Source organism: Castor canadensis, chromosome 15, assembly GCF_047511655.1.
Source record: "Castor canadensis chromosome 15, mCasCan1.hap1v2, whole genome shotgun sequence".
In the NCBI taxonomy this organism is placed as follows: Eukaryota; Metazoa; Chordata; class Mammalia; order Rodentia; family Castoridae; genus Castor; species Castor canadensis.
The window spans coordinates 100,116,738-100,142,897 of NC_133400.1; the positions used below are offsets into that span (position 1 = coordinate 100,116,738).

Here is a 26,160-nt window from a genome sequence, read left to right on the forward strand (position 1 = left end):
GGTGACACATTGGATCTTGCTGAATCTCTGGAACCTTATGACACTGAGCCCTTCTTATTCAGAGATGAAATTTGTGTCAAAAATAGGCCTAGAAGCAGGACTTACTCAGAATCACAGTGATATAATCGACTTATTATTTTATGATTGCAGAAATGCCCATGCTTGATGGGTGAGAAGACTGCCCTTCTGTTTATTTAGAAAGAAAGCATTTATCTGACATGAAAGGCGCAGCGGAGTGAGAACTTGACCTGCTTACATTCACTTTATAGTCAGACTGTTGATTAGTCTGCCCATAAATTCCATCAGAAGAGACGTCTGAAGTTTCTAAGGGAAAAAATGTGAAAGCTACGAGTCCCTTCGGAGTGTGCTTTTATGTGAAGCTGAACCGCCCTGTGTGCTGTCACCAAAACGACTCCCAAACGCACGTGGAATCTGCCACAGAGTTGTGGGACTATTAGACACTTTTATTTCTGCCCCATAAAAATATTTCAAAACCTGTGGGAGTTTTAAGAAACTGGTGCTCGTCAATCTCTATCCTTCCCAATTTAGGGGCCCAGGAGACGCATCCCAAAGCGATTAGAGATGTTACATTTGGAGAAAATGTCACATGGGGCATGCTTCATTACCCGTGAGTGACAGGTTGTTTAAAGCCTGATCTTCCCCAAAATCTTTATGTATTTGTGGGCCCACAAGCATGTGTGTGCTAGAATAAAAGAAGTTACCTGTAACGGTAACGATCCACCACTAAACCATGCTTCAAGTATAATAGTTAATTTTAAGATCCCCGCTTCCCAGCAATGCCTGTTGGTGTCTCGTCTTCCTCCTCTGCGTTTCCTCGTAGGATGGGTGGTTTAAGCTCTGAGTAGACTCTGTACACTCAGATGCTCTTATCACCTTCTCTGTCCAGATAAAAAATCCACAAATACATTCCTTTTTTTTCTTGGCTCCTCAATGTCCTGTGCAGCAGGACCCCTGCCCCCCAACCTCAGAACCAACCTGTCTCAGGTCTCAAGTGCAGGAATCGCCTTCAGAGCCTGGGCAGGGAGGGAAGCCCAGCCCTGGAAGTGTCACCAAGGACAAAGTCTGGGGAGAAGGTAGGACAGGAAGGAGTAGAACATGCAAGGGGCACAGGTCCGTCCCTCAAATCTGACTTCTGTAAAAAGGACTCTAAGTAGTTGTGTCAAGACCCAAGTCAACAGAAGTTAGTTGTGTGTACACGTGTGTCCGTGTGCACGCATGTGTGTGTACATGTCTGATGGTTAAAAACATGAACAAAACTAAGCACTTAGAGCACACGTGTGTTTCCAGCACAGAGCCCCAGGAGACCTGGACAGTCTGCCTGCTCACCGTCTGTCGGAGCTCAGGGATGCTCAGCTCTTCCTAAAAAGGTGCCATGAGGTGGAAGGCAGGACTGTGAGGCATGCCAGCGGGGCACCTATGTCATGGCCTCAACCCCTTTTCCCCCACCCTGCCCTCCATTGCTCGGTAGCAGTATGTATATTTTGGATCAGTTTGCCCTTATGTCGTTGAGGGAAATTCTCACCCTCTTGTCATGCCCTGTATCCCCGCCATTCACTCCTGCCTGTTGCTCAAAGAGCGATGGACTCTGCTTAAAAAGGAAGCCACAAGCCGGGCACCAGTGCTCACGCCTGTAATCCTAGCTACTCAGGAGGCAGAGATCAGGAGGATTGTGGTTCGAAGCCAGCCCAGGCAAATAGTTCCTGAGACTCTATCTCAAAAAAAAAAAAACCCATCACATAAAAGAGGGCTTAGAGTGGCTCAAGGTGTAGGTCCTGAGTTCAAACCCCAGTACTGCAACCAAAAAAAAGAAAAAGTCACGTGTAGGGAGGAATGAATGCAGGCCTGGCTCTTCCCAGCACAGGGTGCACCCCAGGGGTGCAACAGCTCCCAGTGGTTACCAAGAGTCACCCATCAGGCCTACCTGTGCAGCCAGCGGCGCATTGAGGAGGAAGAACTGCCCATCCTGCTAAGACCCAGTTCACATTCGGTAGAGGAGTTCCCACTCCTTGTTTTCTGTTGTCACTGCCGAGTTGGAAACGTAAAAGGAATCTACAAAAGTCCTCTTTTTCCCTGTGTGTCCTGGAGAGGTCTGGGACTTAATGTTGCCGTGGGCTTTCTCGGGAAATGTCACTTGAGCACAGTCCTGGTGTCTTCCTGGAGCTGAGGGAAGCATGTAGTCATAGCAGACGTTTACTGAGCGTTTTACAGCTACTGTACTGAGGTCTCACACCCCGTTATTCAATGATGTTTTCAACAGCCTCACTGGGTGACTGACACTCGGAAGGCCTTTTTAGGTTAAGTCAGCTGAAGTGTTACAGCCGGCTCAGGGTTGTAGTGCAGGCAGCCAGCAGAGCTGGGTTTGAAGTTTGTGGTCTTGATCAGAGAGAGCCCAGGCTTCCAACCACCGTCCTGCATGCATGAGGGCCAGCCTCCTGCATCGGTGTGGACGCTTAAATAAAACCATCCCCGCCCGCCCCTCTCAAGTCTGTGTCACGCGTGAGCATGGAGTGATCTCTCAGATCCAGTGTGTTGCTTCTGTTCACGTTCATTAAATGGCTTTCGTGGCCGGGCTCCACACGGGGTGTTGAGAAGACGCTGGGGAAAGACAGCCGAGCACCTGCTGTTCACGGGCTAAGCCAGAGGAGGATCGGACCTCGACCTCACAGCCTCTCACCTAGCTGCACAGTCGTGCTCCAGTTAAGGATGGACTGTGTTCCGAGCAGAGCGTTGTTGACCAGCATCACAGAGCGACACCTTACACAGACCTGGACAGTACGGGGGTCTCCTGATGCAATCTAGGAATGCAGGAAACACAAGATGCCGGAGAGGCTGCTGCCGGTGTGACACGCACACCCTTCTGCAGCAAACTCACTTCTTCACTAAATAGAGGTATTCTTCCTCTTTCTGTCCCTACGACCTCTGATCCATGACCTCATAGACTGTGCTGGCTCCGTACGATGGTAACAGAGCTGAAAAATCCCATTGCCTGGTAACATCGTAGCTGTCACCCTGTCCTAGTGCAATGTGTCCCTTGCCTGTTGGTGGCAAGGCTGGTGTGAGCACACCTGCCAGTCATACAAAATGCAACACAAACCCTCATGTACAGTGTGTAACACTCACGTGACTGTAAACAGCTGTGGCACTGGTTTATGTATTTGTTATACTGAGCCTTTTATCCTAGATGACTAAAGACACTAGACAAACATGGAAGCAGTGTGAAGGCAGAGCAGCAGGGTTTCCATGTGGAGAGGTGAGGAAGTGTACGTGTTAGGCATTGCTCAACTCATTGCTGTCTTCCTCAGGAGCCATGGAGCACACAGCACATCCCCGCGCTCTTCTCAGCCTTCTGTGGTCTCTTAGTAGCACTGTCCTATCACCTGAGCCGGCAGAGCAGTGACCCGTCCGTGCTCCTGTGAGTAACTGTGCCTTGCTCCCTCTTGTCCCTGCTGTGGGGGCCATCCCTGCAGCCCTGGCTGCTATCTGAAGCAGGAGACACCTGTTCAGCATCCATTGCCCTTTCACACTTGCTGAACAAGCTGGCTGTTCACTGGATGAGGGTGGGAGAAAGGGCGGGTGCCCAGAAATGAGTGAAACTCAAGGGAGAGCTTCCAGTCACACCCCACCTCTGCGCTCTGTTTTTGGACAGAAATGCAGAGTGGCAGGAACAGATGGCCGGCAGCGACCAAGCCCTAGGTGGCCTCCCTCACTCAGGTGCATGGAAGGCACAGCTGGGAATGTCCTTGTTGGCTGCACCAAGCCCCATTGTGGCCACCCTGGGGAGACTAGCCTCTGAAAGGAGGTTTTAATTTTTATTTTGAAAGGAGGTTTTTAAAGTTTTTGTTCCCAACAAGGTCAGGGCCCTTTGGCTTTAAAATGAGTCTTGTGTCAGCCCTCATGTGATATCACAGTGAGTGTCAGATGTTCATGGTAGCATCTTGTACAATTTGTCCAAACTTACAAAAGCTTTTGACTTAAGCTCCCTCTGGGTGGGGGCTGCAGCACCACAACCATGGGCTGTGGGGTGAAATCAGATGAAAACTGTGGAAAATGAGGGAAAGAAGAGATAAACGTGGTTTGCATGATTTTTCGTGACAAATGTATGGCTGGAAGGTTGACTTCTGCCAGCACTGTGTGAGGATGGAGCCCAAGGGCTGGCAGAAATGGAAGAGCCTGACAGTGCTTGGCCACTGTCATTAGGGTGAAATTTAAAAATCTAAACCTTGCCCCTCTCTTTTTGTTACTAGCTCCCTGGGGAAAGTGCACTTGCTCTCACTGTCGATGGGCAGCTGGGAGGACTTGGAAGCTGCCAACCTCACACACCGGCCTAGGCACGTACTTTACAAAGTAAACCCTGTGTGTTTTCCACTCCTAGGTCCTTTATCCAAAACGGATGGCTCCCTAAGTTTTTACATCAAAACCTGGAAGAGTCGGCTGCAGACCCTCTGCCTCAGAAGATGAAGGACTCAGTGGTGAGACATTTGTGCTGTGTAGCCTGTTATGAGGTCTCTCTGGTGGACAGGGCTGGCTGTGGCTCTCCTGCTCCAGCCAGCTAGGTGGCATGAGGAGGGTGGGCAGGTAGGGGCACCCAGTCCAGGTCCAGACCTGACTCCTGGGACCGCTGAGCTTTCTGCCCATGGTGGACCCCTGAGCTCCCTGCAGAAAGATGCTGTACACAGGCCTCAGGGGTCTGTCAGTCCTCAGTGGTGGCAGCTTGCCTGTACATTCTCATGGTTCCATGTCCAGTGCCTGCCCATGGCTGGCACTAAGCAGCGGGTAGGCTCTGTGCAAACCGAAGCTCCTTGCATAAATGTGCAGCCCACCTGAGTTCCAGACCTGCTCCATGCACAGCTCCTTCACCTCCCTCAGCCTCGCCCTGAGCTCTAAGCTCTTTCCAGGGTCTCCTGACTCAGCATTGACATCCGCCCAGCCCTGGCTACCAGCCTTTGGGCTATGGTGGCACAGACACGGGGACAATAGTGAATGGAACACATCCTGGGTGGAAGAGAAAGGAGGATGAGAAGGAAGGCAGGAGAGAATCCAGGCTGTTAAATATGGAAACCAGGAAAATGGCCCTGGGGCAGTCTCAGACATCCTTTGCGCAGAAGTGGTGTCTTTGGGATCAGCTGCCATTACTACTTTGGAAAGCGGTGCTCCCTGGTTTCATGAGCTCCCTTACATTGGAGGATTGAGCACAGAAGAGTCCAATGGCTTCCTCGTGTGCTTCTCCTGTGTGTCTCACGAATGACTAAGAAAGAGAAAAGCTGTCAGTGGTCTGTGGACTGCGATTTCCTGCAGCCGGGAATATGTCGCATGTTTCTGGACATCCACAGGCCAGACCCCAATGCCAGTAGCTGCTCAGTGCACTGCCATGAATTTAGGTGAGCTAGATTACAGTCTGTCAACAGAACGACAGGTCTCACAGCCAACGAGGGCATGTTGTAAAAAGCATGTACTTACGCCCGTTGGGGCGTGGTCACAACTCAGGCTAAAGCGCTCAGGCTTTTTGTCACCACAGGGCACTTAGGGACCCACCACTTGATATGAGGCAGGGTGAGGTTCCTGAGTTTTAAGGGCAGAGACAATTAAAAGCTGGGCAGAGAGGAAGTCGCTAGGGGGATGAGATGGCCGCTGGGGAAGAAAGACGTTGACAGTTGACATCCAAGTGGCATCTCTAGTCTGCCGGTTGACATTTGTACCAGGAGACTTCTGGGGGAAGATCAGGCCAAACTTGCAGATCCATCTTTGGAAGGCCTAGTGTGGACCCCATTCTCCCCAAAAGTCCCCCTGTGGATATCTGAGAAACGCTATGTCCCCTGTGCCTTCCTAGAATTCACCACTAATGACTATAGCTCTCCATTTTCTGATTTAGTGCAGTTAAAAATAAAAAATGAATCCCAGAGAAATGTGTCCAGAAGATGCTGACAGCGTTTTGTTAGCATAATTAGGCGTGGCGGGTTAGCTTCTGCCTTGCTGGCTCCATAGCCTTTGAAACACGTTGCACAATGCAGAGCACAGCTTGCTAGGTGATTTAATGTGATGTTTGTGCTTGCTTCTCTGAAAAGTCTCTGGTCTAATTATCATATTTTAATGGGAGTATCAGATTCAGCTTTTATAGGTTGATGTGTAACAGCTTTTGTGTCTTGTGCCAGCTCTCTCTCTCTCTCTCTCTCTCTCTCTCTCTCTCTCTCTCTCTCTCTCTCCCCCTTCCTCTCCCATTTTGCCAGTGCAGGGACCCGGGGGATCTGCATTTTAATTAGGATGTCCATCAGGCAGGTGTTTTCCAGTCTGTGTGTGAAGAAACGTGTGTCTAGAGAGAGATGCACACTGGGTGTGCACATTTTCACTCTGCAAGATGGGGTGCACAGGGAGCTCACTACCAAAATGTCATAGTCACTAAAAACACAGACTTCACTAGGGGGTTGCCTGACAATCTTTTTTCTTTTTGGCAGTGCTGGGGTTTGAACTCAGGGCCTCGTACTTGCTAGGCAGTTGTTCTACATCTTGAATCATGCCCCATCCCTTTTTTTGACTTTACTTATTTTTCAGGTAGGGTCTGGCATATTTGCCCAGACCGCTGTCTTCCTTCCTCGCATAGCTAGATCACAGCTCTGTGCCACCATGCCTAGCTTGCTGGTGGAGATGGGGGTCTCGCTAGCTTTTGGCGCAGGCTAGTTTTGAGCTGTGATCCTCCTGGATCTCTATCTACCACATAGCTGTGACTATAGGCTTGAGCCACAGGGCCTGGTCAAAACCTCCTATTTTTATGTGTAAAATTCAAATAGCTTCCTCTAGGCAGTTGTCGTGTGCGGTCCACGTGTGCTGGGTGTGGAGCTTCTTTTCAGGGGAGGAGCATGGAGTGCTCCCAGCTGTGCCACAGTGAATTTTAAATGCTTACCCTAAGCCAGGTGTGGTGTGCTCCTGTGATCCCAGCACTGGGGGTGGGGGCAGAGGAGGAGGATTGCAAGTCTGAAGCCAGCCTGGGTGAAGCCAGCAGTGAGACCCTTGCTCAAAAACAAGAGTTTACTGTACTAAAAGTGAATATATTTCTTGGCTAAACATGCATGCGCTTCCCCTTAGAAAACAGAGAGCAAAACACTAATATCACCAGGTGCTATTTTAGAGGTTCTGGCCAGTATAACGTCCAAAAGAGGGAGATGAGGTTATTATATAGAGAGAATGCACAGAAAAGCTTACTAAACCAGCTGTGATTAATAAGAGGATTCACAAATAGTACCAGAGAAAAGAAAATTTGGAGAAGGAAGAGTGTTTTAACATACCAGAACTAACCTCAGAAAATATAATGAAAACACGATCCAACTACAACAGCAACAAAATACGTGAATTGATAAGGGGGTGGATTTTAATGAGCAGAGACACAAATAAAGGAAAGGACAACTGTGTTAAAATGCAAACGAAGTTCCCAGTTAGTGGTGACCAACAGACCTGACCTGACTTCGGACAGGAGGACTGAGATTTTTCAAATGCCATTCCTTTTAAAATAAATTTCTAGGTTTAATAAAGTTCAAAACACTTACAAAAGATTTATATTCACAGCTTTGGCAAGTGATTCTAAAGTTTATTTAGAAGAATAGCACTTAATGGTTTGTAAATAAAAAAAAACTTGAAAGAGAAGAATGAGAAAAAGAAGTTAGCACTTTGAAGTTTAAGAGTATATTCTAAAGACTGACTGGTGAGAACAAAGTATGAGAACCATCTAAGATTAGGGTGGAATTAGTGCATTGAAGAAACACAGCAAGGAGACAAATTACTTATGAGACTGCAGTGTGTGGAAATTAGTGTCACAATCAAGGACTGGTTATTCAATGTGCAGTGGTTAGCAGAGAAGAAAGAATTTTATGTGCTAATCCCTTACCACACAGTGGTGTAAACCAGAGAGCATTAAAGAGTTTCTGCAAAAAGGAGAGGGAGAGAAAGGGAGGATAGGGAGGGAGGGAAAGAGGGAGGGGAGAGAGGGAGAGAGAGGAAGAGGAAGAGAGGAGGAGGAATTCCTCTTTCCGTATGATGGCAGATAATTTATCCTAACAAGACTTTGCAAAGTAAAAGCAAAAATTCAGAATAAAATACACACACACACAGTCCTTCTTAAATGTAACAAAAAGCTAACAGAATAGTAAGGAGCTTTCAGATAAGAATTTGACAGATAAGAAACAGGCAGGAAGCTTTTTGTCCCCAGGGATCTGCCCAGGATGCCCTGTGGGGGCTGGAGCCTTGGTTTTCAGCCTTCACACTGTGGAGAGCAGAAATCAAAGTCTGGGGCTGCCAAGATGAGGTGTCTGAGGGATGACCACCACCATCAGGCTGGGACAGTAAAGAGCCACAACTCTCAGAGTCCATCGTCCTCCCTGCGGGGACATGCAAAAAACCTCACCTCCACAGTGAGCACAAGAGGAGTGTCCTGGGAGCTTGTAACTTTGCACGGATTTGTAGCATTGAAACCAGTTTTGGACCCAAGGCCCAAACTTGGGTCCATATGCCTGGTGCAGCCACCCGCCCCTAAACACCAAATAAAGAGGCCTGGTGAAGGCAGAGAAAGGAGGTTTATTACGAGACTCAGGACACAGCGTGGGAGGACGCAGAGAAGGCACTCAGCTCACCTTCAGCCATCTTCAGGTGCAGACACAAGCTATAGGTTTAAGTAGACAAAAGAACTGGGGACGGGGACAAAGGCGCGCATAGTTAAGCAGTCCCACTCACAGGGTGGTCTGGTTGGTTTCATGACTGGTGGGGCTGGCAGTTTTGGTCAGGCAGGTGGTCTGCTCCAGTTTTGCCAAGTTATCACCTGGAAGGAGTAATCTGGTTCCTGTTTGGGAGGATTTTTGAGATAATTGTCCTCACTGGGAGGGTGGCAGCTCCATGTGGCTCTAGTTCATTGTCATACAGATATCAAATCTGTCCTTTCTGGAATCCAAGGTGATTGTAAAGTGAAATTAAGAGAATGGCTTAGAGCAAAGACAGATACAAAATGGAGGCAGGGATGCCTCGCTTTTCCTGTTTTTAGTTAATTTGTGGACCTAAATAAGGAGACATTGCTTTTCAGCAAAAGCAGATTGAGCGCTTCTTACAGCACAAACTCTAAGGACTGGGTGGCACAAACCCCTCAGTTTATGAATTTCAAGTGGCCCTGACTAGAAATGCCCCATGGCAGAAGCAGACTGCATTCCTCTTATGGAGGGCTCTGCCTCTCTGAGGCTACAGGGATTTCGAAAAACAATTTTCTAAGGAACACAAGAAGCTTATAGTAAAAAATCAAACTATGCAAGGGAACAAGGAACCAGCAGAAGGAGGTTTGAGAATGCGTCAGATGTTGGAAGACCAGACACAGATTTTAAAATAATTGCACTTACTGTGTTTAAAGAAGTAAAGGCATGCTTTAAAATTTACAGATAATAGAAGATATTTGGGATGACCCAGGCATGTTTAAAACAGAGACAAACAGAACTTGCTAAGTGAACAAACAAATAAAGCAACTGAATTAAAAAAAGAAAAAAAAAATCGTCTCCCCCACGTCAGGGGAGATTAGACAGCTCTAAAGAGAGAATTAGCAACCAGAAGTATAACCATGAGAGAAAGAGACGGACAAATTAGAGCAAGAATCTGGTGAGATAATACCTGAAACTTACCAGGACTGATGGAGTCTCTGATGTCGACACTCAGGGACCCACTGAGTCAGAAACAGGGTAAATTTAATAACACCAGACAAGTCACAGTGAGATGGTTGACTGCCGAGATCACGGACCATCTTAACACAGTAAATAAACAGGCTCATTCAAAGGAATGACAGGCCAAAAGCTGTCTTGCTTTTGTAATGAAAGTAACTGCCAGGCTAGAATTCTATACCCAGTGAAATATCTTTCAAGGAGGAGGGCAGGAATACAACAATGAATATAGGATTTTTAAACCTGTTGAAATCACCATCAGAAGGGGACTAAGGTAGAAAGGAGAAAAACAGAGGAAATGAACCAATTCAGGTTCTAATACATATATACATGGAAATGTCACAAGGAAACTCCCTGTGTAGCTATCTTAATCAAACAAAAATGCCTTCTGTCAAAAGTAGAGAATAGGAAGGTAAAACAGGTCCTGTCTGGGAGGGAAGAGGACATAAAGAAAGGGATAGGAAGGTGAATGTGGTGGAAATATTGTGTACTCATGTATGAAAATGGAAAAATGAGACCTGCTGAAGCTATTCCAGGGAAGGGGGCAAGGGAGGATAAAGGAGAATGATGGAGGGGTGAATTCAGCTAAGATACATTGTAGAATTTTTGTAAATGTCACAACATAACCCCCAGTTCAACAATAGTAATTTCTTTTAAAAGAAAGGATGAGGGTAAAATAAAAATATTTTAGACAAACACAAGCTGAGAGACCCTCTCTAAATGGATGCTGAAGGGTATCTGTCAAGAGGAAAGTGTCTTGGTGGAAGGAGGCATATCTTTTGTATAATTTTCTGTTAGATAACATCCCAAACAATTAATGAAAAAGCATGACTCCTTTTCAATATAAGAAAGGGAGGTATAACTTATTGATGGCTTCAGAACTTTTGGGAAACAGTGCAATAACTTTGAATAATTGTGGATGATCACTCATCTGTCTCTAGAGAAAGAAGTGAATGGGTGACCCTGATGTCCTCTTTGATCCACCCATCAGCCATACTGTGTCCCCTGAGGCTCCCAGGCCACTTTCCATGCATCTGTGTCAGTGGCGTTCTTTGGTCCATCTTTGCTTTTCTTCCCCTACCTCCTGCTCAGAGGCCACGGTGTTGTGTGATGGAAACCGCTGACAAGTCACTGCAAATCATGTGTGTACACATTGCACACATGTTTAAGTAACTCGGAAGCCTTTTCTCAGTCTAAGTGTATTGTGCTCGGTGCACCCAGGCTGTGGGCCACCCCAAGGCCAAGTAGAGCTGTTAGCACCTGGCCCTCCTTTGCCGGGCCTTGGTAGGTTAGGGTCCCTTTAGGGAGCTCTTTGGGGGCCTTGCACCCCTTCTGTGTTTGTGCAAGAGAACCTTGTGTCTCCTGCATGGGTAGAAACCTGTCTTTTTTCCACGGTCACCATGTGCACACTAACTTCTCAGAGCTCCTTTCCTTTCCCCATGGTCTGCCTCAGTGTCCCCAAACATCCACCCCCATAGGAGCTAGTGAACAAGCTGGTGGAGGTCCATCTGGGGCGCACCTGGGGACGTCAGGCAGTTGTGGACTGGTTCGAGGGTCAGCATCCCTCCATCGGATTCACCCGCAGAGAGAAACCAGGAAGGTCAGCCTCACGGTGGTCTCCTCTTTCCAGAAGGACATGCTGAGGTCAGACCTCGTCATCTGCTTGGTGGCCGCCGTCCTCTCCTTTGCAGTCAGCGCGAGTACCGTATTCCTGTCCTTACGAGTAGGTGTCCTCTCTGTGTACACTGTGTCTCTCCCTCCTTGTTCTCTTACTGGCTGGGCTGGAGGGGGTTTGAGGGCACTGAGCAGACAGACAAGCCCCAGGCAGGGGACAGAAGGCCAGGCAGGAGACGGAGGACTGAGGCCACAGGTGTGGAGAGTGGCGTCAGGAGACTTGGTCCCAGTCTTCCCCAGCTAGAGGTGCTTTGTCTGCAAGAGTGGTGGCATGAAATCCATCGTGAGAACAGTGGGGTGGAGGGGGCCTGGCCACCACTCCCCTCCATGAGCAGAGAGGAGAGAAGATGCCACATCAAAGGTGACACAGGAGTCACAGAGCCAAAAGGCTGGGAACACCATGTTTGGTGAAAACAGCAGAGTTGGCACCCAGGTGGCTTCTGGCCTCGATTCTTACAGAGGTGTGGGACTCTTAGGATGCTCCCTCCAGCAAGGAGAAGCCACTAGCTACATGTTATTCCCCCATGCACCTATGAGAAACCTGAAGATGTGGCCAAGGGCAGGGTCCCCTGGCCTGTCTTCTGCTGGCCGGTTCCCCCGGGTTCTTCATAACCCTCAGTACCATGGTATACAAGAGCAAATGGACTGACCGTCCATCTCTCTCTCTCTCTCTCAATCTGAGGTACTGGATTTGAACTCAGGACCTGGAGGTTGCTAGCCAGGCGCTCTACCACTTGAACCACACTCCTGGCCTCTTGTCTCTTCTTTAAGAGGGATCTGAGGGACCATGGCATGTGTAGCATTCAGGAGTGCCCTCCCCAGCCTCCCCTCCCTGGCCTTCCCTCCCCAGCCTCCTTTTCCAACCTCTAGGATTCATAATGAGAGTTTGCCCTTTTCCTCTCAGCCCTTCCTCAGCATTGTGCTGTGCGTCCTGGCAGGCACCGTGGGACTGGTCACCCACCACCTGCTGCCTCAACTCCGCAAGCACCACCCCTGGATGTGGGTGTCTCACCCTGTCCTGCGGAGCAGGGGGAACCAGCAGCAGCAGGAAGCAGCAGGTCAGTGCTGCAGGCCTGGAGGAGAGGGGAGGGAGAGGGAGACGAGGGGAAGGGAGGGACAGGGAGGGGAGGGGAGGAGAGGGAGAGGGAGGGGAGGGGAGGAGAAGGCACAGCAGGACACATTCACTTAACCCCTGCACTTCTTCAAAGTGACCACCCTGTATGTTGCGCGATTTCCCCTCAGCACAGAAAGGCGAGTGTGTGCCGCTGAGTCTAGAATATTTATTCTTCCAGACACACTCGCCAGTCAGAGCAAGAAAGTTGAAGTGGGATGAGTCGGATGCATGTCTTATAAAAATACTTCCTGGTTATTGGTATTGCAGAGAAATCAATTTATGTCATTTGGACTTGATCATGCTTGACAAGACGATGGGCCTGCCGTTAAGTGTCAGGCCCTGGACCCCTGGGTTCCCCTAGCTTGCTTAGACGATTGACTTAGTTGCTCCCATGGGGTGGCAGCCTGGTTACCCTGCCGACTTGTGAGCCTTGGATGAGGAATGGCTTTTTCCAGATAAGACGTCTCTTGGGGACTTCCCTGCCAGGTCTCCTCTACTCTGCTGTGAATAGATGGAGGTCACTCCCATTTGCAGATCCCCTCAGTCGATGCGCACAGGTCATGGCTACACTGCTGCTCTGCACGGAGCTATCAGCTGTTCTACCTTCTCCATTGTGACGTGACTTCTCCAGTTGTCCACATGCAGGCACCAGGTCTGTGATGGCATCGAGGTTACCAACTCAAGAAAGGTGCTGCTCTCAGCCAGGGTTGTCACCAGCAGCTCCAGTATACTAAGGTGACAGAAGGGAAAATAAAAAAATGGAAGGTGTTGCGGGAAACAGCGAAGGGAACAAAGTCACTGAGACCATTTTTACAGGAAGCAGGGAGTTTGTTACGCTAACGGGACTAAGGGAGGTAATTTCTCAAAGTCCTGAGTCCCCGATCTAATACTTACAGAGTTTGTCCCATACCCTGCTACAGAATGCGGTCACAGTTACAGGAGACACGGCAGTGCTAGCTGGAGCCTTGTAACTTTGCACAGCTAGCAGAAAGCTGCCTGTAGACTCAGAGTGGGGAAACCAAGGCGAATACCAGATATAGTAAATCCCAGGAAAATAGCCAAGATGGCTTCAGCAAAGGTACAAAAAAGGGACTTGACACGTGGTCCAGAATGCAGAATGGAAATCCTGACTCTAGGGGACAGCTCCAGTGGGTATGGGAGCCTGTGTTCTCACAATCAGACCACATGGAGACCCTGTGGATGGCTGGGTGAAGAAATGTGGCCGCTAAGCCGGCTGGCAGCAGGCTGAAGAAATAAGCAAATCTGTTTTGCTGCATTCTAGTTCCAGACCAATGGCTTTGTTGGTTACCCCTGCTGTAAAAGAGTTACACAGTTGAATTTCTTTGAAGGTTTGTTTTATCTAAGAATTTGCAAAGGAAATACATTTTCACATGGCCCTCCAAGGTAAATTCCTGTAACGTGACAATAATTAGTTTTTAAGAACCAAAGTGATCTGACTTGATGCTCTTAACAAAAACAGTGGATTGAGTCACAAGAGAGAGATGGAGAACGAGCACATTTTTGGAGTTCACTTGTTTACTTGTTTATTCGCTCCCAAAATGCTTAGGAATATCTTGTCTATTCATTAGTCAATTAGTCAAAACTAATTACTGAGTTTCCACGTGACACCAAGCCCTGGGAATCAGTGACCCAGGAGCCATCCACACTGGCTTCCTGTGCTCAGCTCTGCAGGGGACCGAGAGGCAGTGGCTTGGGCTCAGGTGAGCACTTACCCTGGACTCCACATTTCATTGACTAAGCCTTTCCATGCGGTTGGATAAGTACCCAAACTGGAAAACATGCAAAATTATGTGATTAAATGTTGAATGAATGTCTGGTGCACAGTAGGTATTTAGTCAATGTTACTGAGTGAACTGGATTCGTGATTGGTGCTTTGGAAATTCTCTGAGGCAGGGGTTTCCTTAGGCTGAGGTGGGCAGGAGATCCCCTGTGCGTGGAGAAGGGGCCCAAGGACCCGCACACACCTGTCTGTGAGCGGCGTTCATGACTTGGCTGCTTGCTGAAAGGCTTAAGCTATAATTTGGGGATGCAGTGGAATAAATGAGTAAAATTGCATAAATTAGAAAATACATCAGTCGAAAATCTCATTTAAATTATCATTTTTAATGAGGCCCAAATTCATAATTCTTTAATGAGACTAACTTTGCAGATGCCTGCTTTCTGTCTGTGAGAGGCATGGCTCTGATTTTTCACTTAGATCAAAGAAATGAGTAGTGTCAGAAACCAAATAGAAAAAGCCATAACGAAAGCAGCAGACCCTGGTAACTCCACCACTTCTGCCTCTGACTCCTTCTCTCCAAGAAAGTCACTTCCTACTTTTTAGATATCAATTCTGATTTATGTAATGCTTCTGGGCAGGTGATCTTCCACACGACCCCTGTTCCCATCCCTGTTATGCCTTAGTTACTTTTGTCAGATAGGACTTCTTTTTTTGTTTCTCCTCTCCCCATACTGTGGGTTTCCGTTCTCCCCTCTTTGTGATTTAAAGGGGCTTTGCTGAGAGAGTAATTGTTTTTAAAAAATAAATGAAGGAAGGAGAAAGAAGAAAGGAAAAAGGCAAATAGCCCTGCAAAAAATATGGACTGACAATATCCTTGAAGTTGGGGAACAGAAAATGAGTTTTCTAAGCATGACCCCAAGGTGAACAGCCCCAAGGAACAAGGGAAGGTCTTATCCCTCAGACATGTGGATCTAACATCCCATTAGCTGATGTGGCTCTTCTCCACCTTTTATCTCCTGGAGAAGTGTACTATGATGTCAAACCTCGTAGTCTTTATTAATTCACTGAAAAATATTCACAGAGTCCCTATCACGTGGCAGGGAGGCATGCCTGCTGAGGGGTCAGAGTGCCCTGGCCAGGAGTCTTCCTGACCTCCTTGCAGACAGGCAATCCCACCAGGGAGGTACCCACTCCTCCCCGATTCTTCTACTAAGCATCCTTTTAAGTCCCTAATAGGCCAGTCTATGGACCAAGCATTCACTGGGTGGCCACTATGGAAGAAGTGTGGTGTCAGGTGTGTCCTTGAAGTCCTGTGGGAGACAAGGACATGGTTACACAGATCAACATACACATGCCATGTTTAAGGTACAAAGAAGGGACACACAGGGGAGTGGGAAGGACAAAGGAGTCCTGACTCCAGTTTGAGGGGAAGGGGTTATCAAACAAGACACTCTCCAATGTGGCCTGAGCCGGGGTCATCCCGCCCATGAGAGGAGACACCTCCAAGAGTGGGAAGAGCCCCAGGTAGCCCTGCATTAACTTCTTTGGAAAAGGAAAGGGCAAGGTCACAGACCTTGAGTTTATCCTAACTAAGCAGAGTTCAAGGGCCCCAAAGTAGGGTGACACGATTTCCTTCCTTCCTGACACTGATTTGGGAAGCAAACCCATTTGTAGAGAATAAACAATGCCAGGCCTGCACCTTAGCACAAAGAACTTGACGGTCTTAGCCTTGGCTGGGCAGGAAAGGTTGGAATGAGAGAAACGCAGAGAGAAGCACTTCCCTCTGGCTAGAGGTCATCAGCAGCGCTGACGCCCTGACTCTGCTGAACAGCATCCCTGTACCATAGAGGCCTTGGGTGACCAGATTGGGTGATCTGAGTGGTCCTAGCCTTCAGATGCACCCAGCCCCACAAAGCAGGAAGCTCTGCATTCTGTGACTTAAATCCTAACTCCAGATTTCAATTGGACAAGCCGAAACCTTGAATCCTACAGCTGAAACCATCCTGCAATTAATTTGCAATTACCTGCTTTAGTAGCATAAGCATTTAAATAGACTGCTCTTTAAAAAAAAATATAAAGCTTTCAGTTGTCATGAGTTGTATATAAACTTGTAAGTGGCACCATTAGTTTGCATTCTTTTGCTCAAGGGCCTAATATTCCAGGGCAGAGAGAAGTTAACAGCACTCGTGATGTCTTTTTATGGTCTCTTTGCATACTCGGGACATCACAGAAAGGCAGTTATAAAATAGCATTGCAGAAATTGTCTTTTGAACTTTCCTGTGTGTGACTGCAGAGACAATTTGGAGACCTCAGAGACAAGTTTATCTTGTCACTGCACTTACATGCGTTGCTTCTTGCTAACCTTCCGTGGTCACCTATAATACGTTTAGTATTTGAGAATTCGGAATTCCAGACTTAGGATTTTGTTTTAGCTTCACTCTACAGTTTCTCTTCACCCTCCAGCTTGTCTGTCCCCCTACCCCATGGAAGCATTTACCACTTACCTGGGATTGAAGGAGTTCGTGAGCATAACACACCAATGTTGTTAGGATTCTGAGATAGGCAAGAATCACCGCCAGGAGGGAGGGTAAACAGAACCTGAACTCAGGGCCAGAGGGGGCCATCTCTGGAACTTGTCTGCCGGTCCTGGATGCTCACAGTAGCTCCTTCTCCACCTGCTCTGTGGGATGCAGGGAAGCTGTGCCTTGGGAAGAATCTTCCCCTGCCGTGTTTTTCCCTTATCATCCGTGTGGCTGGTGGTGTACAATGTGTGCATCGGAGCTGGCTGAGATGTGTGCAGGGTGTCTATGTGGCTGGTGTGTGTACAGCGTGTGCCTGTGTGACTGGTGCGTGTGTGGCACAGGCGCCTGTGCTGAGACTCACCTGGGCTTTCGTGGAGACAGTCCTGATCCGTCAGTGGAGGCTGAGGTAGCTTTCATGTCATACCTAGGTGTCCGGAGCTGTCAGGTTCATCTCCCTCACAGCTCCCAGTAGTACAAGAGTTGAATTATACAGTTCAACCTGGGTCCTCGCTCAGTCTGTGTGCACATGGTCGTGTGTAAGACATTCAGGTTTTTAATTTAATTTAATTTAATTTTGCAGGACTGGGGATTGAACCCAGAGCCTCACACTTGTGAGGCAAGCACTGTACCACTTTGAGCAATGTCCCTGACCTTTTTTTTTTTTTTTTTTTTAATCCTAGTGGGATCTCTTAAAGATCCAGGCCTGGTGTCAGTGGTCTGGCAGTGTAGACACAGCTCCCATACACCCTGTTGCAGAGTCAGAGGACAGAATGGCCCTTACTGTCCCAGTGTCTTGAAGCCTTAAGGTCTTCATCATACACCTCAAAGTGGGGACAGGCTGCAGTTTCATCCAACCCCCTCCCCCGCCACGCACACATACCAGGTAGTTCCCATGGCGAAAGGCTCATTGAATGAGTGATTTCGCTCTCAAATATTTGGAAAGTCACGGCTGGTGAATTCAGAGCTTAGTGGGGGTTCCGTCTTAATTGAAATTCATGGCTTTGTATGTTTCTGGGATGAGTCAACACAAATTCTCATGAAAAACCTGGTTTTGTTCTGGTCTGCAGTCAATCCTTGCAGACTGCAGTGGGATTACTCCCCTCCACTCAAATCAGTCTTATCGCCACCCACTGGAAAATATTATTTTCTAAAAGCAAATACGACAAGCTTTTGAAAACCTGCCACACTCCCCCGGCCAGATGGTTCCCCGGCTATTCCTCAGCCGTGAGCCACTCAGTCGCTTCCATTTGATGCAACTGTTTCTCTAACCGCGCTGTGGGTGACATTGACTTTATTTCTCATCTTTTACATTTTGCTGCAGGAATCTAGCTCAGATTGTCATGCTTGTCTGAACCGGTGGCAAGTGTTGATGGAACTCTTAAATGCAGTTTTCTAAGCTGCGGGATTGCATTGGTGTGATGACTTCACCCTGACGCTGTTGATCTCCTATAAATTGAGAAATCAGCAAGACATAATTTTCTATAGGAAGAAACCCCCACTGTAACTGAGTGTGCCTTCCAAGAGGTTATCATAGAAAGTGTTGTTTCACATGGTATACTTAGCTTCTTGTTTTGTAATCAAAAAAAGCAATTCCAAGGAGCTGACTCATTTTTTTTAGCTGATCTTTGTTAATTTAAATATCTAGAATTCCCCAACTACTAACAATAAGATAGGAAATGCCATTTACTAATCCAGCTCTATGCCAGGCTTTCTGCTGTCAACCTGTGCTCACCTGAGGCCCTAACAAGTACAGCAGAACACCTGTCCTTTAGAAAGTGACAATCTCATGGGAAGACTAATGCTTAAATGAATGATTATTCTACTCTATGCTGTGGCAGGTGCTGAGATCACAGAGTTCACTGTATCACTTTGCGCCACAAAGGAGGAGCAAACTTGACCTTGAGGTTGGACGTGATGTGCCCAGAAAGCCCTGCTGGGGGTGCTGGATCCACAGCAGAGCCTGGCAGCAGGCAGAAGGGTTGCATGGTTTACAAAGGATTCAAAGACAATCACAGCCCATTAAAAGTTAGTTCTTTGAACTACCACCAGGAGCAATTCTATTTATTTATTTGGTGGCACTGAGATTTGAACTCAGGGCCTGTATACTTGCTAGGCAGGTGGCTACCACTTGAGCCACTCCACTATCAAGGCTAAGTCCTGCTCCCACCACAATGGACACTTTGGATGCTCTGTCCCTGGCAGCCACAGCAGTGACTGCCTTGTAAGCAGGGAGCCAAGGAACCCCAAAACGTCCAGAATGCAAGATGCCATGTCCTATAAAAAGATGAGTGCCTCCAGCAGGAAAGTCTAAGGGTCGCTCCAGGAAAGTAACCAGCACTGTCATTACGTACAGCACTGCAGCTCAGGTAGTGAGGCAGAGATAGAGGACGCCCTGGTCAGTTAGACAGTGACGTGGGAAGCATGGGTCCTGACACTGGTCTCTTGCCATGCACAGTTCTACAGAACTTGTGGGTCTAAATGTGAAAGACAAAACAAAACCAAAAACGTCTTAGAGGAAAATACAAGAGAACATAGTCATGATCTTTCTCTATAAAATACTTCAAGGCCCTAAAAGAAAAAAGAGAGTGAGAAAGAGAGAGAGAGAGAGAGAGGAGGAGAGGGAGGAGGAAGGAAGGGAGGGAGGGAGATGAGGGGACAAGTTGGGACATGTTAGTATTAGGTATATCTTTTCTATAAAAGATACTATTAAGGAAGCGAAAGGTGAATCACAGATGGGACATTTTCTCAAACATATACTGACTAAAGACTTGTACATAGGATGCACTTTTAAAAATCAGTTAAAAAAAACCATGATCCCATAGGAAAAAGAAGGAGCAGTAGACATGAAGGACACCTCCCAAGGGTGTACATCCAAACGGTCAACAAACATGTGAAAGGGTCCTCAACTGTGTGAGCCATCAGGGAAGTGCTAGATAAAGTCCTGATATGGTTCCACTCTACAGCAGTGGATGAAGGAGTAGGAAAACATTTTGGCAGGGATATGGACCAATCAAAAGTCTCTCTCTCTCTCTCTCTCTCTCTCTCTTTCTCCTGTTTTGTGGAAACGTGACCTTGCAAGATGACTTTGAGAAATTTTTTGTTGGGATCTACTGAAGCTCACTTCCACCATCAGGTGTATACACCACAGAGATAGACACACATTCACCGAAAGACACGTGTAAGAATGCCTAGTTTGTGACAGCATGCACTAGGTCCTAACCAAATGCACACACATGGCAAAAACAAACTGTGAGCATTCACATGCTAAGTTCCTCTCCATCAAACACGAAGAATGAACTGCAGCTAGCCACAAGCTTGTGAATGAGTCTCACCAACATGTTAAGCAAAAGACATAAAGGAGCAACAGGTAAAACGAGGCGCTGGTGTTTGGGAGATGGACACTGGTTACCTGACCACAGCAGTAACTGTACACAGGCAGGTGGGCTTCCTAATCTGTGAGCTAGGGATCAAGTTCTTCCTTCCCCTCGAGGAGCCTGGCTACAGTGGGGAGGCAGACTATACGTGAACACAAATACCTAAACAGCTGAGATGTCAGACCGGATAGGTTTTATAAAGAAAACATAAATTGGAGTAAAGCAACAGTGGAGAGAGAAAGCTGCTCAGACAGGATGTCAAGAGAGGGCACAGAAGATGTGGAACTTGAGGACGTGAGTGTGAGTCACAGATGAGGGAATGCATCGGTCCTGAGAGTCGGTGGGAGGGCAGTCCAGGTAGAAGCAACAACAATTGCAAAGCTCCTGCTTCATATTCAAGGAGCCTCCCAAAGCCACTGATGGGCAAGAATCATGGCACAAGTGATGGGAAGTAAGGCTAGGAGGTAATGAGGCACTATATCCTTAGGGTCTTCCAGTGCAGGGATTGGACTTAGGATTTCCTAGTATTTGAGGGGCAGGACAAGGTTACATCTTTAGCACACACCCCTAAATCTCAGTGACTGAACACAACAGCACCTTAGCTCTTGTTCCTGCAAAGTCCAGTGGAATTTAGTCCAAAGGCTTTTCTTACTGACTGTCCCTTGCACAGTGGAAAAGGACACAGGGACTTCGGGACCAGCTTCCTTCTATGCTGTGGATCTATGGCTTTGTGCTTTCAAGATCACCCTAGAATCCTAACGCCCTTGAGCCAGCGGAGAGCAAGAAGCAGCACAGAGGATCACACACTCCGTGCTTAACCTCCTCCACCTGGGACTGACACCTATAATGTCCTGCTTATCTTATGGCAAGGAGGAGTTTATAGTCCTCCCATGTATGACAAATGTCCAGGCAATAGAATCCCCAGCAGGGACCCACACTTTCCAGCCCCAGCTCTATGCTGGGGGGGGCATGAATCTCTGGAGTGGAGCTATATAAGATTTGCTCCCCACTGTTTTTATTGTAATTAGGATGGAAAGCCACTGGAGGCCCTGTTGTCAGATACGGACAAAGTCTTAAAAATCCTTCTGACATCTGGATGGATTATGACCTGGGGGTGTGGGATATTGAAGAAGGAAAGAAGACCAGTTTTAAGGAAGGTTGATTCGTTTAGGTAAGAAATATTGGTGGAGCAGCATAGGATGAGAGATATCTTTGAACTTGGGGATGAATTTCAAAGGCAGAGCCAAAAAAAATTGCTTACAAGTTGGATGTGTAAGGTATAAAAGAAAGGTAGGGAAAGGGTTTTGTTCTGAAACAGTTGATTTGGGATCACTTAACAAGACGACATTAAAATAGCACACTCCTGTGATCACCCTCATTGATGTTGTAACCCAGTTGAACTGCCCCAGTACCCCTGGTACTTTCCGCTATACTCTCTCCTTCCCATGACACCTGCCACTCGACACCTTCTAAAGTACCATGCAGTCACTTCTTTATCGTGTTCTCATCTACCGTCCATGCTAGAGTGAAAGTTCCATGAGGACAGAGATTTTGTGTTGGGCAATAATTATCCCATGTGCCTGAAAAAGTGTCTGTCACACAGCGAGTGTTCAGTGGTGAAATGAGCAAACGGTGGGCACTGGGAAGAGCAGAGTAGGTGAGAAGACCTCTGTTCAAGATGCTCCAGAGTTGTTGGATGCATTGGCTTAAGTCCAGAAGGAGATGTGGACAGAGTTGTTTCTAGTGGTCATTAGTTCCTAGTGATGCTGAAAAACATGGCACTGATGAGACCACGTGGGGATTACAAGGACGGGGAGCAGTTAGCTGAGCCAAACCCTGCCGGGAGGTTGAGCAAGACAGAATGACATGGCCACTGGATAAAGCAATGTGGAGTCTGGCTGACCTTACCTGGCTGACCTTACCTAAGCTGTTCCATGGAATGTTTTCTAGGAGAACCTTAGCAGACCCAGGAGAGAAGAGGGGATGGGGTTGGAGAGGAAGGAAGTGTAGCCAAAAGTTTTTTGAGAAATTGTTACACGGGAGAGCAAGAAAATGGACAACTCCTGGAAAATAACCAACATCCACAAAGAAATGTGGGGCTCTTCTAGAACGCAGAGTGAAGTGATTAGAGTCATAGGTTCACACGTGACGTTCCTATCTGGCTCCACCCGTTTACCTGCAGAATCACTTTGGGAGTGTGGCTCCCAGGATCTGCATTTGTAACAAGCAACTAGCAGCCTAAATGAGGAATACAATTTTGTGAATCTAGTAATTAAAATAATAGACAACAGTAATACATTATTTACTGGTGACATGTATACATACATACATATAGATATAAATAGAAATAGATAGATAATAGATGGATAGATAAGAATGATCTAATGCAGAGAGAAAACCAGAGAAATGTGGAAGAATGTGGGGTGACTGCAAAAGAAAAGTAAGTCCTTACATAGGGAAGGGAAGGAATCTGTATGCAAATGACAATACAGTGAGTGTTTTTCTGGATGAAAGATAATTCTAATCTTATAGACAAAAGAGACTGAGACTGTGAGTGTTGAAGACCAGGATATCTGTGCAGAGGGGGCACTCAGGTAATCAATGCCACCTGGCGAAGGAACTGTGGCGGAAGATGGTCCAATGCAGAGGTCCTCAGGCTTGAGCACTTATCAAAATTATTTGCAGGGCTGATAAAACAGACTTCCCATGGAATTTCTGACACAGTTGGTTCAGGACTGGATCTGAGAGCAGGAGAGGGAGGGATGTGGAAGCTAAGAGCACAGAGTATTTAAAAGAAGGACCAATGGCGTTTTGTACCTCAGGAAGATCCAGTGAGATAGACTGAGCTAGGCCAGCAGTTTGGCAACCAAGAGGCCAAGTATGTTCTGAGCAGGCGTAGCTACAGAAGCCCAGGGATAGAAGTTTCCACAGTAAGTAGGAGAAGCAGACATGGGGTTGTCAGATACGTGCCCAGCATTTCAAGAAGCTTAGATGTGCAGAACAGGATGGAAGCAGTCAGAGGACAGCCAGGTGGAAGGTGAGGGCTCCACACAGGAGAGCCTGGAGAGAGCATGTGGGTAGGGGAGCAAGAGCTTAACCAAGACGGTGGGAGATGGGGACCCAGGGCACCGATGGGACACCACCTCAGGAGGAGCAAGAAGTGACTGTAGATGAACTTACCACGAGAGGACAGATTCCATTTTTCCCTAGGAAGTAGGACTCAGAGGCATTTGCTTGTAGGGAATGAAGAAGTCTTGAAGATGCTCGTACTTTCACAAAAGGTTGAAGCCATTCAATCTGTATGCAAAATGCATAACATACCTCCACTTCATTAATTACATATACAGATTCATTCATTTTGAAATAATGCATCTCCAAGTCCGTCCCAGGAAACAGTCCTCCTGCATGAAGAAAATCCAAGGAGAATTCCTATCCAGCCTCCTCACTCTTTCAATTGAGAATTCTCTGACTTCTCCTCCCTGTTTCACTGCTCACTAAAATTTATCATTTTTATCTTTGTTATTCCTCCCTGGGCCTCTCTCTTTTCTATTCATTAGGCCAGTTGTGGGGTGCTTATTCTCTTCACTTCATGTTACAAAACCATCTCTACCCAGTGTCTCCCATGCCTCTCCCTGTCAACTGATTTCTGACTTCTAAATGTTAAGCCTCTCTTCACGTTTCTAATCAAACTTTGAGTTACAAAGATAATACATTCTTATATGGAAAAATAAGACATAAAAAAGAAAGTGAAACACCAGTCTCAAGTTTGGAGTGTGTGTGTGCCCATACCTGTAGTGTTCATGTTGCTTCCTGTGGTCCCTCACAATTGTCCCCTGTGGAGACAACTGGAATTAGGTAGCATTTGTCCTCTCACCCCAGGTAAGAGACAGGTTGGTGACAGCCTGTGGCATGAGTATGGCGGCTTCTGTTCTCCCACGACTCAAACAAATCTATGTATATTCATATATGCATTGCTATCTTTATTTGCTGTGGATCACTGAGAGACAATTTTCTAAATGAACTGTTGAAAAGTGGGATTCCAGAAGGGTGGTGTGGTCACTGTCCCCCTTTGCAGATTTAGATGCAGACGCACTGTGGAGAGGATAGAGCCACACAGCCTGGTGCCTTTGCCAGCCGTCTGCTGGTGATTGGGACTGGCTGGTGTACAGCTTGTGAGTCACTGCAGACACAGGGATGTGACAGGGAAGGGGTGGACCACCGGGGGCCCTGGCCTGACTGTTATGCCTCTCACTGAGGCAGAAGCAGAGAGAACCTGGCTCTGGACCCGCAAGGCAGGAAAACGTGGTCCAGGTGGTTCAAGCTCTGAGAAATTGGACTGCCACTCTTCTTCCCTAGAGAGACAAGTTAGAGGGAGCCGGATGGGCAAGTGGTACCAAATATATGTGTGTGTCCATCTTTACCTCATCGCCTGCCCTAAGAGCTGGAGAGAGGAAGGAATTCTCCCAGCAGCAACCTCATGGGTCAGGTGGGGCACCAAAGACACGCTCAGAAAGTCAAGTTAGCAGCTCAAGGTTGCCCTAGTGGTTGTTAAAGACCAAAGGCAACCCAGGTTGTTCTGACTACAAGCTTCAGCCCTTAGAGAAGTAGACACCACTCTCTGGTCTTTCCTCTGTTACGAAGACTCAGAAAAATAGTACAGGTACTATGTGACAAGGGTTTGGGGACCTGCTTCCTCTTATTTGAATATATTACTCAGGGTTTTGACTGTGGGTTTAAAGATGAAAAAGAGAGAGGAGAGCACAGAAACCAGCCAAACCCCCAAAAGCACCTGAGCATAAAAGGAACCCTTAAGACTTTCTTCGGTTATCTACCATGCCTTTCCTCCCTCCCTGACTTCAATGACTCAATGCTCTGTGACAGCTCATTCCATTGGTCAAGTGGGTTACATCTGAAGAAGACAGTTGCCTTGAAAACCTAGGCACCCACCTACATCACTGTGTATGATCATTTGTCTGGAGTACTCACCCAGCACCTTTGAATTGAGAGGTATGGGGGGGGATCACCAGTTGTTGTTATCTGTACTTAAGGAAATACTCTGACCAGAGGCCGTTTCTAAGTGTTTTGTTTTGTTTGTTCATTTCTTTCAGATGTGGCCCATTTAATGTGGTTTGAAAGACTCTATGTTTGGCTTCAGTGTTTTGAAAAATATATCTTGTACCCAGCAATAATTCTGAATGCCCTGACTATTAATGCGTTCTCGATAAGCAATTACCAGAGACTTGGTACCCAGTAAGTAGATAACGGCTTACTCTCATAATGATTTGAGTCAAAACGTTTTCAGAATCTAGCGCTCGTCCTCAAGCAGGGCTACAGAAGAAACCAATTCATACCCGCTCATTACTAGCCATGTAAAAAGTAAGACACGGGGGTCTTTGCCTCCAGCTAGTTGCAGGAGACAGTTATTGAGGCAGGACTGGGGTGCAGATAAAGTTAGATCTGCCTCAAGTAACATGAATACCCATCAGTAGATCTGAAAGCCATCCTGCTGCAGCTTAGTCAGCGAGCCTAATCAGACTGCAGAAGCCCAGTGTGAACCCGGGATTCCTGGAGTTCTCACCATCAGGCTTAGAGTTTTAGGAACTGGCTCGTGTCATTTTGTTTAGTGAATTCTCTGTCATTTTGTGCTTGGAGGAGGGCAGAATTAATCACTGCCACCGCTCTCTGCATTTATCAAGAGGAGCATCATTTAATTTAAGAACTGGAGCACGGGACTTCACACTGTCAAGACGCTGTGTTTTTGCAAAGCATTTACCATGCACAGTTGAGCTATTGCTTTGTGATGTTAACATTAACTCCAAGTTTACAGATGGAAATCTACTCGACAATTTGAGGATTTGTCATTCTGACAAAAGGTGAGAGTTGCAGGTCAAAAACTGTATTCGAGTAGGAGGACATGAAAGAGATTCTGCCCAGATTTGCTCGTTAGTCACGTTGCTTAAACAGTATGCATCCAGGCCAGCCCTGGTGCATAATCCCCAGCAGACATATTCAAACCTGCGCTTTTGCTTTTTCTTGG

The 26,160-nt window shown here is 47.1% G+C and overlaps 1 protein-coding gene across 10 annotated transcripts in view; it reads left to right on the plus strand.

Annotated features, from left to right (window-relative positions):
• Nucleotides 1-26,160, plus strand: part of Pcnx2 (pecanex 2) — a 192,747-nt gene that overhangs the window by 75,035 nt on the left and 91,552 nt on the right. For 4 of the 10 annotated variants that reach the window (XR_012442221.1, XM_074056857.1, XM_074056860.1 and 1 more), the window contains 5 exons: nt 3,324-3,433; nt 4,394-4,490; nt 11,284-11,421; nt 12,277-12,430; nt 25,232-25,373. Coding sequence is in view for 7 of the 10 variants with exons in the window: in XM_074056857.1 (XP_073912958.1) it covers nt 3,324-3,433; nt 4,394-4,490; nt 11,284-11,421; nt 12,277-12,430; nt 25,232-25,373 (641 nt within the window). In the remaining 3 variants the exon portion in view is untranslated. Of the gene's footprint in view, nt 1-3,323; nt 3,434-4,393; nt 4,491-11,283; nt 11,422-12,276; nt 12,431-18,587; nt 18,944-25,231; nt 25,374-26,160 lie in introns of those variants that run through there. The other 6 variants (XM_074056858.1, XM_074056862.1, XM_020182141.2 and 3 more) reach the window with 5 other exon arrangements.